Source organism: Corticium candelabrum, chromosome 17 (assembly GCF_963422355.1).
Source record: "Corticium candelabrum chromosome 17, ooCorCand1.1, whole genome shotgun sequence".
Lineage (NCBI taxonomy): Eukaryota > Metazoa > Porifera > Homoscleromorpha > Homosclerophorida > Plakinidae > Corticium > Corticium candelabrum.
Window position 1 is genome coordinate 824,386 of NC_085101.1, and position 16,376 is coordinate 840,761.

At 41.3% G+C, this 16,376-nt stretch overlaps 2 protein-coding genes across 3 annotated transcripts; one reads left to right on the plus strand and one right to left on the minus strand.

Annotated features, from left to right (window-relative positions):
• Window positions 1-8,465: 8,465 nt before the first annotated feature.
• On the minus strand, window positions 8,466-11,029 carry LOC134192758 (integrin alpha-8-like). Its single transcript, XM_062661507.1, has 7 exons — window positions 10,863-11,029; window positions 10,511-10,808; window positions 10,115-10,248; window positions 9,032-9,111; window positions 8,834-8,975; window positions 8,717-8,781; window positions 8,466-8,663 (listed from the first exon to the last, which is right to left on the minus strand). Exons 2-7 carry the CDS (start codon window positions 10,705-10,707, stop codon window positions 8,604-8,606), a joined length of 678 nt encoding a protein of 225 aa, XP_062517491.1. The 5' UTR covers window positions 10,708-10,808; window positions 10,863-11,029; the 3' UTR covers window positions 8,466-8,603.
• A 26-nt stretch (window positions 11,030-11,055) lies between these two features.
• LOC134192757 (nuclear factor NF-kappa-B p105 subunit-like) lies at window positions 11,056-15,936 on the plus strand. Of its 2 annotated transcripts, none has more exons than XM_062661505.1 (16): window positions 11,056-11,271; window positions 11,487-11,524; window positions 11,583-11,681; window positions 11,767-12,121; window positions 12,906-13,064; window positions 13,116-13,220; window positions 13,291-13,329; window positions 13,389-13,453; window positions 13,511-13,649; window positions 13,705-14,221; window positions 14,282-14,613; window positions 14,671-14,840; window positions 14,919-15,126; window positions 15,187-15,330; window positions 15,418-15,599; window positions 15,662-15,936. In XM_062661505.1, the coding sequence occupies exons 1-16, from the start codon at window positions 11,145-11,147 to the stop codon at window positions 15,809-15,811; spliced, it is 2,829 nt and encodes a 942-aa protein (XP_062517489.1). In that variant the 5' UTR covers window positions 11,056-11,144; the 3' UTR covers window positions 15,812-15,936. The 2 variants fall into 2 exon arrangements, with proteins under 2 accessions (XP_062517489.1, XP_062517490.1); XM_062661506.1 differs by having other exon boundaries at window positions 11,167-11,356.
• The last annotated feature ends 440 nt before the right edge of the window (window positions 15,937-16,376 follow it).

Sequence of the window (16,376 nt, forward strand, 5' to 3'; positions counted from 1 at the left end):
CTAAACGTGCCTCATCTAAAAAAAAACTAGAGACGTTCCAGAACCATTGCTTGAGCTCAATTCTTGGGGTTACCAGAAGTCAACAAATAGCAGAAAGAATTAGTTCTTCGCACTTGAGGGCCAAATTTGGTATGGAAGGAACTATTGAAGAAACAATGATGTTTAAACGTCTAAAGTGGTTGGGGCACACTAGCAAAATGGCTGAGTTTAGGATGCCCAAACATATTCTCTTGGGTCGGTTACCGGCAAAAACACCTTTCACGGTGTGAAGTTATGCTGAAAAGATAGAATACACAGAGACCTAAAGGAACATAATATGCAAACAGATTGGTTTGAGACAGCTCAAGATAGAAAGGCTTGGTATGACAGTTGTACAGCAAATTTTGAGTCAAAGAAGACACAACAGATTACTAAAGAACAAGACAAAGGAAACAGAAAAGAAACAATTATTATGATATATCTACACAACATGCTATAGTTTGTTCAGCAAGTACAAGAAGTTTTAGAAGATCTGGGGACTTCAACCGTCATAAATGTGACAGTTCCAAGAGAACACGCTTCTAATCTTGTCAGTATGATGAGACGGTATCGTCATGTTATGACGGCCGATTTCAAGGCTCAAGGTGTGTGTGTGTGTGTGTGTGTGTGTGTGTGTGTGTGTGTGTGTGTGTGTGTGTGTGTGTGTGTGTGTGTGTGTGTGTGTGTGTGTGTGTGTGTGTGTGTGTGTAGTACACCTATTTCTTTGAGTACTTACAGCCTAGAAGAAAAAGGTTTTAATTAAACAAAATATCTAGCAAGCACACGAGGGTCCAGTGTTTAAAACCTTAGTTATTCCAACGTTGTTGTACAGATCAGAGACCTGGCCATTGACAAAGCCAGATATTTGACATCTCAACATTTGATTTGAGATGCATTAGGTCTATTTTGGGTGTTACAAGGTGGGATAAGATCAGAAGTGTAGAGGAGTGTATACAATTAGAAATACATAAAAGGCGTTTACAATGGCTGGGTCACATTGATAGAATGCCTTTTCAAAGAAATCAGAAGATCTTATTGAAAAGCAATCTATTTGCCATCAAAGACCAGCACGTGGTGTCAACTAGACACTATAGTGTCAATCTAAAACAGTCGCGAATTGACGATTTAGCGCTTGCTCAAGATCGAAAAGTATGGACAGAAATGTTGCGTCGCCTAAGCCCATAGTGGGTATGGCAGGTTCAAGGTGTGTGCGTGTGTGTGTGCGTGCACGCGCAGAAGCACCCGAGGAATAGAATTACCATCTTGTTTAACACAAAAGCTGAGCTAGTGGGGAGAAGAAAGCAGATGAGAGATCAACCTTGATCCCAGATCTTGAGTATGCAGATGACATGTCTGCTCAGAAACTCTATGGATGAGTTGAAAGAGATGTTACTAGATCTAGATCTGAGCTGCAGCCAAATGCGCCTTTCCATCAGTGTCCAAAAGATAAAAATTCTAGGCATTACTAACAACCAACAACAACTTCTTAAAAGGGTCACTTTACAGAGCACAGATGAGCCTGTAGGTGTTGTAGAGGAGTTTCAATACTTAGGAAGTTTTGTCACATCATCTTATCAATTAGACAAAGAGATTAGTACAAGAATTTGTAAAGAATCCAACAGCTTCAGATCTCTTTGTAAAATCCTCTGGCATCAGAAATCAATCAAACAATCTATTAAACTAAGAATGTTCAAGGCAGCTATCATACCAACTCTTTTTTATAGCAGTGAGGCTTGGACACCTTTGTCTCAGCACATCAAGAGACTGCAGTTTCTGCATTCGTTGCTTACTAATCACCCTGGGCATCAGTATGAGAGAAGCAGAGGAATACTGATGTTCGGACTAAGGAAAGTATTAAGACTGTAGAAACAATGATCAGGAAGAGAAGGCTAAGGTGGCTAAGCCACGTCACAAGGATGGAACCTCATCGTATTCCAAGGCAACTGCTGACTTGCAAGTTTGAAGGAGGTAAACGCTCTGTAGGCGGCCAGAAACTGAGATGGGCCCATGTTGTGATGAGAGATTTGAAGAATGTAAGCTCAACAAAGAATGGATACACATTGCTCAACATCATGCTAAAGGGAGATCTATAGTGGACGCTGTAGTTAGAGTTGAATGAGGAAGCTGAGGAAATGTAAAAGATAGAAAAAACAAGAAGGAAAGAAATGAGGGAAAGCAAGTATCAGATCAGACCGACCTACACTGTACTCAACCTGGTTGCACTTTTACAGCCCAAAACAAGGCAGGTCTTGTTAATCACCAACGACAGAAACATGGAGCATCAACGCAAGAGGTCCTCTTTTGTTGTCACTGCCATTAAAACTTTAAGTTACTCACATGTGTTACACAAATGTGACTGCATCATCAACCGAAAGTTTGTGCTGCTTAACTTAAAAGGCTAAACTAAACTTGTTAGATTGGGTAACCAGCCCAACCACGTTCTCAAGAGGTTACCAGTAGTATCTTTGGCATGGGCATTTGGTAATAAACATGTCTACGGTTCCCTACATATCAGTGAACACGTAAGCCTTTACTAGTTTTCTGGTTGTCTTCATGTAGGCAGTTAGATATCAGTTACTTAGCAAACCTAAGATTTTACCATAGAATGGCGAGAAACATTAACGAGTGGACATGGCTTTACTACTTAGCTAATACTGATGACAAAACTAATTGCCATCTTGATATGTTCATGCCATAGTTCCAAGTTGTCCCCATCATAATCATAGCCAAATTCTGTTTACTAAGCTACAAACGTACATTACCAGCTCTCCTTGTCTGATCTAAAATACATGCTGTTTCAGTTATTCACACTTGTGCAATGACAATTAAGCCTGCGAGATAACAATGGCTTAGGCCAAAAAGGAGTGCTCTCTGGATCCACCACTGGATACAGCAATCAAGTAAGCAATGTCATCAGCATGCAAAGAGCCATCACTGCCTTCTCTTCATAACAACATGCTGAATTAGACTATCATGCGCAGCTTTATGCAAAGAAAGATGGCAGACAAGTGACACAAAGCTGTTTCATGTGGTGCAATTCATCATTTCTTGCCTAGATTTTAATAATATCGGATCAGCAAGTTGATACTCGATGTTGAATTAGCAGTTGTTTGTTATCAGACTCATTGTTTGTCTAAAGCATCAGGTATAAACATACTGAGGAAGATTGGAGTGGTTGGCATTACATGCACAAAAATATACAAAGGACGTCTGCCTCCCCTCTTTCTGGAAGTTTACCTCAATCTAACAATTCTTGTGTGTTCTAATGCTATTTTAGTTGGTAGTTATAAAATCTAGATTGCAATCACGCTTGTAGAGCACTGGCAATAAGTTTTCATTAACGTACTCCAGCACTAACTTAAAGGAGCAGTCCAAAGATATGCGCTAGCTGCTGGCTTCACGTTCTCTCGCTAATGGGAAATCCATACTAACCAAGTTGGGTATCTGGGTGCTTATGGAGTGCCAATCGTGCCAAAATACATAGTCGGCACGCACAAGATATTCGTACGAGTGCTTGATCAAGCACTTAATGGGTGTGCACAAACAAATGCGCACGTGTAAGCGATGAATTGCATGATTGAGTGCTCAATTATGCAAATGAGCACGTGCAAACAAATGCGCATGGGTGAGCGATTGATTGAGTGATCGACTAAGCAAATGGGCGTGCGTAAACAAATGTGCACGTGTGAGCGATTGATCGAGCACATGATTGAACGCTCAATTATGCAAATGGTCGTGCGCAAACAAATTCACATGGGTGAGCAATCGAGCGCTTGATCATGCGAATGAGCGTGCACAAAGAAATGCATCTGTGTGTGTGTGTGTGTGTGTGTGTGTGTGTGTGTGTGTGTGTGTGAGCGATTGATCGAGACGAGCACTCAATTAATTAGGCAAATAGGCATTAGCATATCTGCGGTCCAGTTCGTCTTTCTTCCTGGGATTCTTTCGTTCGAATAGGACGTACTGCATGGCAGATGAAGATGCACGAGACATATGCCTCCCAAATATTTGGCAAAGTTTTTCTTTCTTTCACTAGGCTGTGGTGTGCTGTTCAGATGTAGTGTGTAACGCACGCTAGGGAAGTACCTTAGTAGTCTATTCTTGCCATAGCTAACATTCCCAAACTGACACTACGGCTTTATGATGTGTATATAGGTATATATGAAATATGCCCTGCTCATTATACAAGACATAACAGGCAAATCCCAAAAACAGGCATCTGAACTTAGCTAAAAGTAGTCTACTTTCTATCAGTCTCTACTAGTAAACTTTGATGTGACAACGGAATGTTGTTAGAGGTAATTGTCTTGGTAGCAATGGTTTTCAGAGTTTCCAGGCTGGCGATGATTCCGCTACAAGAAGATAGAAGAGTGCGCCACAAAAAAAAACTTTTAGTCATCATATTTGGTGTCTTTCTCAAATCTCCCCAGCCACACTGGCAGCACTTGCAACAGTCGCTGAACTTGACACAAATTTGGGTTGGAACTTGGAACGAATTACGTACGTTTGTATCAAAGTAAGCAAGATGATCAGTCAATTTCCAAGGCCATCTCGCAATCACAGGTGTCTGACAAGATCTCTGCTCCATTGAAGTGCCTTCTAGCATCCATCAACAAAGAGCGTCATGACGTTTTGACCGTAAATTATATATATATATATATATATATATATATATATATATATATATATATATATACATATACATATTATGACAATGTGAATGGCTTTATGATACACCATGCAGAAGGTGTAAATGTTGAATTTAACGATCTCAGCAGATCTTGTAAGAATTGTGTATCTAGTAACCCATCAACTTTCACACTTCCCCAGAAACACGTAAATATCATGGCAACGCTTCTAGCAGTTACCAATTATCACTTAGCAATGAAAAAATTCGTCAACGCTATTTGAGATGAATGTAAGGGTTTACTATATAAATTCTACTAGAATAAATTGAATACATTTACAATGAATTTGCATAAAGAATCATGAGACCAACAGCACTATAGTAGTGAGGATGTGTCTATATAGCAAACGACCTTCCTAGCAAGGCACATTATGTCATTGAGGATTACTCAAGGGCTAAGCTACAGTTAATTGAATTCCGCAATTTGAGCAAGTCTCCATAGCTATATCAAGATGTTTGTTTGTCTTTACTCTTTGCACCGGATATTGAGAATGCAGCTGCCGGCAGGTGTGCTCATTATGCCACGAACAAGCGCTCAATCAATCGCTCACCCATGCGCATTTGTTTGCACACGCCCTTTCACATAATTGAGCGCCAGATCATGTGCTCGATCAATCGCTCACCCACGTGCACTTGTTTGCGCACACTCATTTGCATAATTGAGACATGCGCTCAATTGCTCACACGTACGCATTCATTTTCACACGCCCTTTGAGTGCTCGATCAAGCACTCGTATGAATATCTAGTGCACGCTAACTAGGTATTATTTCACGGTTGGCGCTCCATAGGCGCTATCTCAGAGCAAACCCGACAGATGTCCGTTAAGAACGTCTAAAAACTTAAAAACTGATGGGGCCGTTTCAATAATTTCATCTGCCAAGTGAAGCATTTTTTGTGCGCAATCAGCCTTACTGACGTAACCACGTTCCCGGAAATGGTCTCTCTGTTGTTTCCGTCGCTCCAAGAACGGTGGAAACCTTCGTGCTACTTTCAGACTGTCTACAGACTGACCTTCTTTTCGTGCGATTTATTTCCGTCTGGCAACATTCAAGAGAATTGGCATTTTGTGAGATTCTTTGGCGTTAAAGGCAGTGGACGCTGTTGTCGATCGTGTTCTAACAGTTTACGAAGCACTTATCCGTACGCAGGAACACTTTCCGCAAACTCCCTCGATCACTGGACCTCGCTATTTTGGCTGCGCACTAAAGCTGCACAGTTCTCCGAAGTGCTCCTTTAAGCATTAATGTTGCATGCATAGTATCATTTTATTATACACAAACTCGCTTCACGGAAACATAAACTTGGTGAGGGGCTGCTAAGACAATTGCCAACTGACTTCTGAAAGCAAAGCAGTGCTTTTTTAACCAAGTCATCGCAACACTAACAACATACAAAATTCATGATGACAACAAAGCCTTCCTGGAGTTCCAGTAATTTGTTGCAAAAGCATATTAAAGGGAAACGACAGTGACACTGACTGTATTCCCAAAATTTTCCCTGCTAAATTGAAAATATAACATAAGTTTCCACTCCAGCCCCTCCTAAGCCATGAGCTCAATGCAGCAAAACTGTTTCATAGATCAATCTGCTTTAGTCTGTCCACAAATTGTTTACATAACACATGAATTTGGTAATGCTTCTTGCTCAACCCCTGCACTTCAACACTACTGTAGGGTTTGCAGATTCAGTGTACCTCTACCTGGTAACTGGTGATCTGCCCTGTAGTCTGTCGAGAATAAACTGCTGCTTCGCAATATGTGTATCTGATTCTCTCTTACACCACCACCAACAAGAGAAGGGCATACAAAAGTGACACTCAGCATGTGCAAATAGCCCAGACGCAACTGGAAAAATGATTCGCCTAACACACTAGCACTCTTCAATCCCTACTACACTGTACTAATACCTAAACTTATATAATTCTGCACATAAATTACAATGTTTAACTTATTGTTGAAATTGCCAGAATAGAATTATGAGCTACATGTATCACAAACTTGGCAAAGTCTTGTAACACTTGCAAGCAAGCCATTCGGTACTCCAAGCCACACACACCACATATTATAAATCAGATACTAGAGTATAAGAAATTAATTGTCTATTAATCTTTTTGCACTTCTGTTTATCCTACGTTAACTTAATTCTCCAGCACTGTGGAACTGTAGAAGTAGAGTAGAATCTCGCTAATCGGAATCCTTGCTAATCTGAACTACATTTAGCATCCTCCCTCACATACCCAGATCATAATAGGAATTCCAAGGCAGCCTGTAGCCACACTGAAGCGGTTATCTATGTACGTATCTGACTATTTTAAATCCTGAATGTCACAGTACTTAAAAGTATGTAGTCGTTGCAGCTGTGTCGTTTACTGCAAACACATCACACAAGGAGACATACGTAAATGCACCAGTGGTCTAGGTGCCTGAAGTGATGTCTGGACCTCCAAGCTATGCATTTTTGTAATCCGAACAACTTCACTAATCCAAACAGGGCTTGGCACAGAGCTGTTTAGACTAGCAAAGTTCTACTGTAGTCTACAAAAGACCGTCACTCTAATCTGATCAATCTGATTTCACCCATACTGCAAGTGCAACTGTTTGTTTGCAAGTCAACATGGTCATATTGCAAACATACCTCATTATAGCTTTACAGAACCAGTCTTCTAACAAAATCCAGCTTCTAATTCAAGGTGCAATTGAGGTTGATTTACCATATTTCAAATACAAAGTTTCAACTGTCTATCATCCTGAACCCATCAGTTATTACTATTTCTTATCGTTATAAGATAAAGAATGCCACACTTTCATTCTACAAAACGTATGCTAACACCTCAAATGCACAAGTAGACATTATTTCAGTTGCTTTTCAATTGTGCAAACCTGACATAATTTGTTAATTAAATCACCCCATATTCACAATGATCAATTTCTAACAGTTCTCCCTTTCTCCTCCACTCTTGTAAGATCACAAAAAAAGTAGTCAAGTAAGTGAGCATTGTTTCCATAAAAACATCCATAACGATTGATAACATCTGATCATATGAAGTAACTTATACATGTGCATCAAGCAAAATTGGTTCGCATTTATTAATTCCCAAAAATATCCCCTTGAAGGGTAAAGTACTGACTGATAGGCAAACACTGGACAAACACTAACCAAACAATAAAACACAAGCAAGTACCCTACTGAACATTCAAACATCCATGATTTGCCTGCTCGCAAACAATGGAAAAGCCAAAGATAAGTTACCTGAACTGAATCGCCACTAAACCACAGGCACGTTCGTATATTCTATTCCAACCATTCCGGAATGAGAATACAAGGAAATAATCGTTCGAAAACCATTCCGGAACGGCCGGTTTACCATTCCGATGAAACCACTCCGTCGACCGGTTTACTCAGTTTAGTTTGCGGTTTGGTGTGAGAATGAAAGGAATACCCTGTTTGTTTTGACCAAACCGCAAACCGTACATGCACAGATGAAAACCAATGTTTCATCTCCGCTGCTTTCTTCACTACTTTCGCTGTCACTTAATGCCTCTAGCAAGTTTTGGATCACAGCAACGATGGCAGCAGTAGTGAAAGAAGAGATACTAGTCGTTCGTTGAGCGTCCATCTTGCACTAATCTACACCTTATCCTGGATGCTCCGGGAGACAACCCGCCGCAATCCGGAATGGGTGAACAGGACTGTGTTGTGTTCGAAAAAGAATGGGTTGCAATGACTTCAACCACGTATTCCAGAATAGTTGGAATAGAATAAACGAATGCACCCCAAGGCAACATCACCGAAGTGCTATACCAAAGCCACAAGTAGCTTTATCACTAAATCAGTAAATAAAAGAAATAGCAAATAGACACACAATCTCAAATTACTATCCATTATGACAAACAACACCTAATACTTACCTCTTTCATTCCAGCAACGAGGACAGCCAACTATCATATCATTGCCACCCTGTAAACCAAAGTCAACAAATGCCCACAAAGCTACACTGGTCAACAATCTACCTCAATAGACAAACTAAAGCCAAACTGTCCCTGAATGTATGCCTGGCCAGGTAGATCAGAGCCAGCTACAACATAATATAGTTTATATAAAACAAAAATATAAATTCAGTCATTTACCCAAAGTTGTAGTGGGAGAAAAGACACTTTCCAATTGCAAGTTCTGATTAAACAGCATACATCTACCAACTGGGTAAAAACTTGGAATAAGCAGTCCATCAACATCAAGACTGCTATTAAGTTTAAACCGAGGTGCACAAACCTGACAAATTACAATTTCTACAGAAAACACAATCCAAAGAAAGTCAATGTACTTACCACAAGGTTGCCGTTTGAACTCATTAAAGTTTGTCCAAATAACTCATCACCTCTGTCAAACTGGGCTGCTAGCAATACACCTAACAAGAAACACGAGTCTTAACATTCGCACAGCAATTTACAAACCACAAATATATCACCACAAATTCTGTAATAGTTCTAAATCATCTGCAATTGTCGAAGTAATAAAATATATCACATACTGTCAAGTAGATCGAGTTCATGCATGTAGATCTTCATGACGCGACCATGCATAGACGCGCCTTCAGCTACAATAGCACTTCGAGTTAACTGTCTGAAGCGACGTACACAGTGCAGAAACTCAGTACAGAAACATGCTGATGTGATTAGCAGAAACCACACCTAGTTTAATTGAATCAACGTATCAGCATGCATTGGAAAGCACCCTTACACTGTCCGATCGACTCCCTACTATGTACACTGCTACTCGTTCTTTCAATTTTCTTTTTCTGATGCACTCACATTATTTGAGAGAATGGGTGCGCGTTCAATTTCTGTTAGTTCAAATCCAGCGATCAGTTCATATATACAACCAAGTCCGCTTTCTCGTCGGCAAAGCAATTTCTAATATACTGCACCTAAATATTTATAAATTTGAAATAATAAAATTTTAAATTTTGATTTCTCATAAGATCAAAATTTGAAAACGTAATGCAAATTTTAAAAATAAAAACCTTATATGAAAAATGTAAAAATTTGAAGTTTAAAATAGCCGAAAGACCCACTGACCTTCCAGACAATTGGCAGGACAACTCAACAGTTCTAACAAATACACTTTTACTGTGGAGGGCACAATGTAACAAGAGAATCTGTCCCACTGCCTTCTACTGTCACGAATTGAGTCACATGATTTCATACCCAAACCATTGAAAATCGCCTTTCTCTATGCAGTATCTAATGGACGTCTAACTGATCCTTTATCAAGATTCCACAGTGCAAGCTATCAAGTCTAAAGTAAGAGAATCTACAGTGCAAGCTGACGAACAAACAGAGAAACCAAACACAATGTAAAGTTCGTGTAAGAAGCAAGCCTCAAAGCCAGACACAAATACATCAACTTGCCAACATTCAGCTGCTCCTCCAACTCTTTATATTCACATGGTTCATTTTTCATTATAGAGCAACTGTAAACAGCACCACGTCTAGAGGAATCCGCGTGGTTTCTTGACTCCGACTTCGGAGCGCCAACCAACATACTGCAAATAATATCAACCACAACAGATAACAGTGAATCTAGTCTCTTCGAACTGCTAGGTGTAAGTACAGTACCAAAACACGCAAGCACGTAGGTGGATCTTGAAAAAATTACATGCCAGTAGCAGGTAGAATGGGTGATCACGAAAGTACAAAAGCTTGGTTGAGTGTATAATACGTGCAAACAGGTGGTGTCCAAACTACAGACCTAACTAGCAACAGTGACAGCAACCGCGCCAAAGCCCGTCTAGAATGAGCTCTCACCTAAATCCACTTTCCGTCTGATGAATAGTCACTGAAACTCCAAAAGCAAAGTCACGGCCACCGGTAACCGACGAATCCATTCCTCTAGCAATAGTGTTCTCCGTATCCAAATTAAAAGCGCGTATACACAATAACATTGGCAAGAGCAGAAAAAAATCACTTCGCGTGGTTTCGACCACTCTTTTCAAGCCATCCATACTGAATGATCTATGCCAACGAGACGACCAAACCAACACGATGATAACCAACACACCGATGACGTCAGAGGACGTAACCGTGCTCTGCCTACATTCTGAACCTTGGATACCCACACATTACGCATGAGCGCATCGGGCTGTCGGAGTAACCTTACCTCAAAACAGTCAGCAGAGTTGAAAACTAGCAAATTTTGACGCCTAGATCTATTTTTTAGAACTTGTCAGCATACAGTACAACGAAACCGAAATACCGAAATAGCATGGGACACCCCAGCTTTCACACACGCGCAGTGTACTCCATGACATCATCTGGTTTCCCCAATTTCCCCCAACCAATACATTTCATCGTCGCATTCGTCACTCATCTCTGAACAACGTTTCTGGGTGTACCGTTGCATGCTTGGTTTTTCGAAAGTTGAGAGAATCTTTGGTGCAACATGATGGATGCTGATATTGCAGAGGCGTTACTCGACGACGCCCTCCAGCCGGGCTTCCTACCTGACGTCAGCACGCTTGTCGGTCGTCTAACGGTGGCCGGCGAATCTGCAAGCTCCAATTTTCCGAGTGAGTTGTCTCAGCCACGGCTTATTTCTAAGAAGCATGCCAATAGGCTCACGTCAGGAGCGCTGCTCGCACTCCGATGCTGCAGGTTGTTGAGCTTGTTCATGACCTATCGCCGCACTGAAGGGCTTTCCCCACATGACGTTAATCATGTGGCAGCACCAAATGAAGAACAGCATTAGAGCCTTAATCGCTGATGATGTTTTTGGTTTTTGTAGCTGAGCCGGCTTTGGACATCTTCGAGCAACCAAAATCGGTGAGTGCTGTGTCGCCACTCGCATCATGATGGCAATGTGACATTTTTTACCTTTCAGAGGGGATTTCGTTTCCGTTATCCGTGTGAAGGCCCTTCTCATGGAGGTCTGCCGGGAGCATCATCGACAAAATCTCGTAAAAGTTTCCCTACCGTTCAGGTCTAGCTCTGTTATATTTCGGATGTGGGGTGTTTCGTGTTCATACGATAGATACTGGGGATCCCACACTCGTTTTGTTTTGTAGTTGTTCAACTACGAAGGTAGAGCAAGGATCGTTGTCTCTCTTGTCACGCTTGACAATCCACCTCGTCCTCACGCTCACAGTCTTGTGGGCAAGAACACTCGAAATGGACAATGTATAGTTGAACTAGGACCAGAACAAAAGATGAGCGCATCCTTTCCTAACCTTGGCGTCCTGCACGAAACCAAAAAGAACGTTCCTCGAGCTCTGTTGTTCCGTTACGCATGGGACAAGTTCAGTCAGCTAGAAAGAGCAGGCAGCTTGCCGCAAGATCTCATTCAACAAGCTGCTGCTGCTGTTCCGGAGATTGACGGCGAAGTTGTTGATGTAGAAAATCGCCCTCTTCCTCCTCTGCCAGGTGAGTTGCTGGCAATTATAATTTATTTATGTTTTATAGCTAACTAAAGCTAATTTATAGTTATTCCACTATATAGCGTAATTAGTAATAACATGGCATAAATTATGCTATATATAATTTCTGTATGAGAGGAAACATTGACGGGAATATATTTGGTCACTTGCTAAGAAATTGACGGAAAAAGCATATTGGCGGATTTTATTTTGGTGGTTGGACATAGTTGTGTGATACACCATTTACAAAATATTGATCTAGACGGCTATCATAAATTATGCGTAAAATAGTTTTGGATATCAATTGCCAAAGACCGTCCCGCACATTTAGTATCCAGTTTTTAGTTCCTTTCGTCTTGTTCTTTGGTCGCTTCTTCTCTACTTCACGTTTCATCTAATTCCATAAATTTTCTATTGGAATCATGTCCGTTGATTTGACAGGCCAATCAGTAACGTGAGCGTTTCTGCTAGCGAGAAACTCGATCTCTCGTTCTTCTAGACCTGTCAGCTGGTGCATAGTTCTGTTGTAGCGTGCAACCATCGAGATAGAGAGCATTGGCAGTTTCAAACAAGCATTCATCTAGGATGGATTAATATGGACAGTCTATAACATATGTAGAGATACGTTAATGCACCAGTGGTCTGGGTGTCCGAGGAAGGTCTGGACCTCCAAGGGTATGCGTTTCGGCATATTTAGTGATCCGAATAGCTTCACTAATCCGAATGGGGCTTGGCACGGGCTGTTCAGATTAGCAAGTTTCGACTGTACTTTCAGTTTATTTGTGGTGTAGAGGAGGTGATGCAGCCACTTCGTAAGCAGGCTGATGAAGATGCTAAAAATATGAATCTGAGTGTTGTACGTCTCTGCTTTCAAGCATTTCTTCCTGATGACAGTGGTTCATTCACTCGTGCTCTTCAGCCATGTTTATCTGATCCAGTTTATGACAGCAGTGAGTGTCAGTTTACTTTGTTTTTTATTTTGTTGACTGGTTGTTGTTTAGAGGCTCCATCTGCATCTACCCTAAAGATATGTAGACTTGATAGGAACTCCGGTGGTGTGAATGGTGGAGATGAAGTCTTTATGCTATGTGATAGAGTTCAAAAAGGCATGGTTGTATCATTAGTGCAGGATTATAGAGGCTAGTTGTTCAACTAAACTCAAGTCTTTGTTTGTAGATGACATTGATGTCAAATTTTTTGACAAGAACTCGTCATGTAAGAGATAATGTCTATGGATGGTTGTGTTGCCTTTCTTGTAAGTTTAGCTGTTTTAGTGTCTCAAAGTGCTAGCTTATGGGAAGCAAATGCATCTTTTTCTCCGAATGATGTGCATCGTCAGGTACTATAGTTTATGAAGGCATACCATGGTATTGTCAGGTAACTGACTTTGCGGCAGTATGCTATTGTGTTCAAAACTCCTCGTTACTGGAATATAAGCATTACACGACCAGTTGAAGTGTTCATGCAGCTTCGACGCAGGTCAGATGGTGAAGTTAGTGAACCTAAAGTGTTTACATATCAGCCAGCTGAGTATGGTTAGTACAGTGAAAGGAACTAGCTAGAATTACGAAAATATTACTTTGTTCACAGATGCTGAACAAATTGGCAGAAAACGTAAGAAGCGGATTCCTAATTTTTCTGATGCCTTTGATGGCAGTTTAAAGACTTCTGGAATGTCTGTGCCTTCTGATGTCAGCTCTTTATTTAGCTTGTCAGGTTTTATGACTGTGCCCATGGGTACCCAGCAAGAGCAAGCTGCTAGTGTTTCTAGTTTGATGCAACGACCAGTTGCCAAGCCAAGACGTTCAAAACAGCCTCAGCAACAAAATGGGCAAACTACAGTGGAAGGTATGGACATCTCTGTTCAGGAACCAATTCCACCCGTTGCGATGTCATCATCATCTGCATCTATGTTGTCGCAACTGCTAGAAACGAACGATAATGATGCCGATGAACGACCACTGACTCAACTGAGTGGTCTTGCTCAAGAGCAGATGATGGTTGCAATCAGTACAGCTCTTCGTAGCTATGCTACTTCAAACGATCCTCGTTATCTGATGCATCCTCACAAACTTCTGATAGGTGGTCAAGATGATCATGGTGATACGTGAGTGTGTTTGAGTATTCTAACAGACACTATGACCTTAGTGTGCATTGTATTGATTAGTGCTCTTCATCTTGCAATTATTCATGCTCGCTCTCAGGCATTAGAAGCTATCTTATCAACAATGCAAACATTGCCAAAGCAACTGTTGAATCTGCTGAATAATTTAATGCAGACTCCTTTGCATTTGGCTGTGTTGACACGCCAATCAAAGGTTGTAGAGCGCTTGGTCTTTGCTGGAGCTGATTTGACTGTACCAGATAGAAGAGGCAACACCCCTGCTCACTTAGCTTGTAAAAAAGGGGATGCTCAATGTCTGCAAGCCTTACTTAGGAGACCAGATCCAAGCGAGGGTCAGTCCAAGTATCCTGACCTTCAACGCACAAACAATGATGGTTAGTGCATGGTTGTTGGGTGATAGTTTTGGTGATGTGTGACCATCAGTTTGTTAGGTCTTGCACCGGTACATTTAGCTCTTTGTTCAAAGAACAGTGATTGTCTACGACTACTGCAGCAGTGTGGAGCAGACATGAACATCATGGATGCTAGGAGTGGTCGCACTGCACTTCACCATTCTGTTGATATTGGTGACCTAACTATGGCTGGTGTTCTCATTTCTGAGGTAAGATGGAAGATCATGATAGTATTGTGTTTCTTCTGGTTTATGTGGAGTTTGCATGCTGTCATTTTATGTACGTAGATTGGTGTAGATGTTGACTTCACTGACTTTAATGGATCAACGCCATTGCATCTTGCTTGTGCAAAGAACGACAGAAGCTTGTGTGCTCTTCTTGTTGCTGGTGGTGCTGATGCTAGTGTCATGAACATGAGCAATGAGACACCACCACAACTCGCGTCATCTCAAGAGATCCGACAGCTTTTTGAAGATGCGGTAAAAGCCAAGAAAGGTTTGGTCAAGAATTTGCTGATTATTAGAAAATCACATGTATGAGTTGACTGTATCATAGAAGGAAAGCTGCCACCTCAGTATGTTTTGCCAAAGTTTTCTGCAGGATACCAGATGTTTCCAGTAGCTAAAACAGTTGCTCAGACTCTCAGCACAGCTGTGGAAGCAGCAGCTAGTCAAGGAATTAGTTCCCAGCAGACACAAGGTAAATCCCAAGGCAAATTAATGTGGCTTTGTGCACGTGCGTAGGTGCATGGTGCTTGGGTAATGCAAATAGCTTTGATATTCGTAGGTGGAGGCGGCCTTAGCCAACTTGACTATGTAACCCGTCTGAAGCTTGCTCTTTTGTTGGATGTGAAACGGCCAGATGAGAACGATTGGCGGACATTGGCTAGAAAACTAGGAGTTGGTTCGCTGATTGAAGCATGTGATGCACAGAAAAGTCCAACTCAAATTCTTCTTCAACATCACACGGTTTGGCTGTCTCAACTAAATTAATGTCAGCTGTGGCTTAACTGATTTTTGCTACCTGTTAGGCATCGGGTGGTTCCTTGCAAGCTCTTCTTCGGGCTCTCATGGAAATGCAACGTCTTGATGTTATTACTATATTGCAATCTACACTGCAGTCAGTTGGTATGATACCAGCTGTAACACTAGCGCCCATTTCAACTAGTGGGCAGTCTTAGCTATAGCATTTGTCCTCACGCATATAAGCTGTGATAGGTTGGAGTTGTTGCTGAATGATTGATCATCAGTTTATGTGTACAGATAGTAGTCGGTGTATGTATACAGACAGCATTGTATCTTTAAACTCTTGATGAGTACATCACAATTCACGTGGTTTAGAGGAATATTAATGTTTCATTACTTTGAAATTTTGATATTTCAAGTTTTTTGAAACTACGTTACGTGCTGGCTGGGTTGCTGAACTCTTGGTTGGTGTCATTTACGGCTTCTCGAATACATACTTGGAAGAACACCTTTTGCTTTGATTACAGCAGCAATCCTGCTTTTCATACATCATTTAAACTGGTACGTCATGAATTAGTTCCAGTGGTACTGTAGTTTTTGCCACTCAACTCTTAATTGCGTCTTTCATTCATCTCCTCCTTGCTGGATGGACGGAGTTCTGTGGCCCAAAGGATATCTATCTAGGTCAGCACTCTAAACTGGTCAAGCTAATAACAGCAGTCCTCTTTCCTTTTATTAGCAATTTGGACTGTGTGGGTGGCTGCAGCTGCATTGTCATCC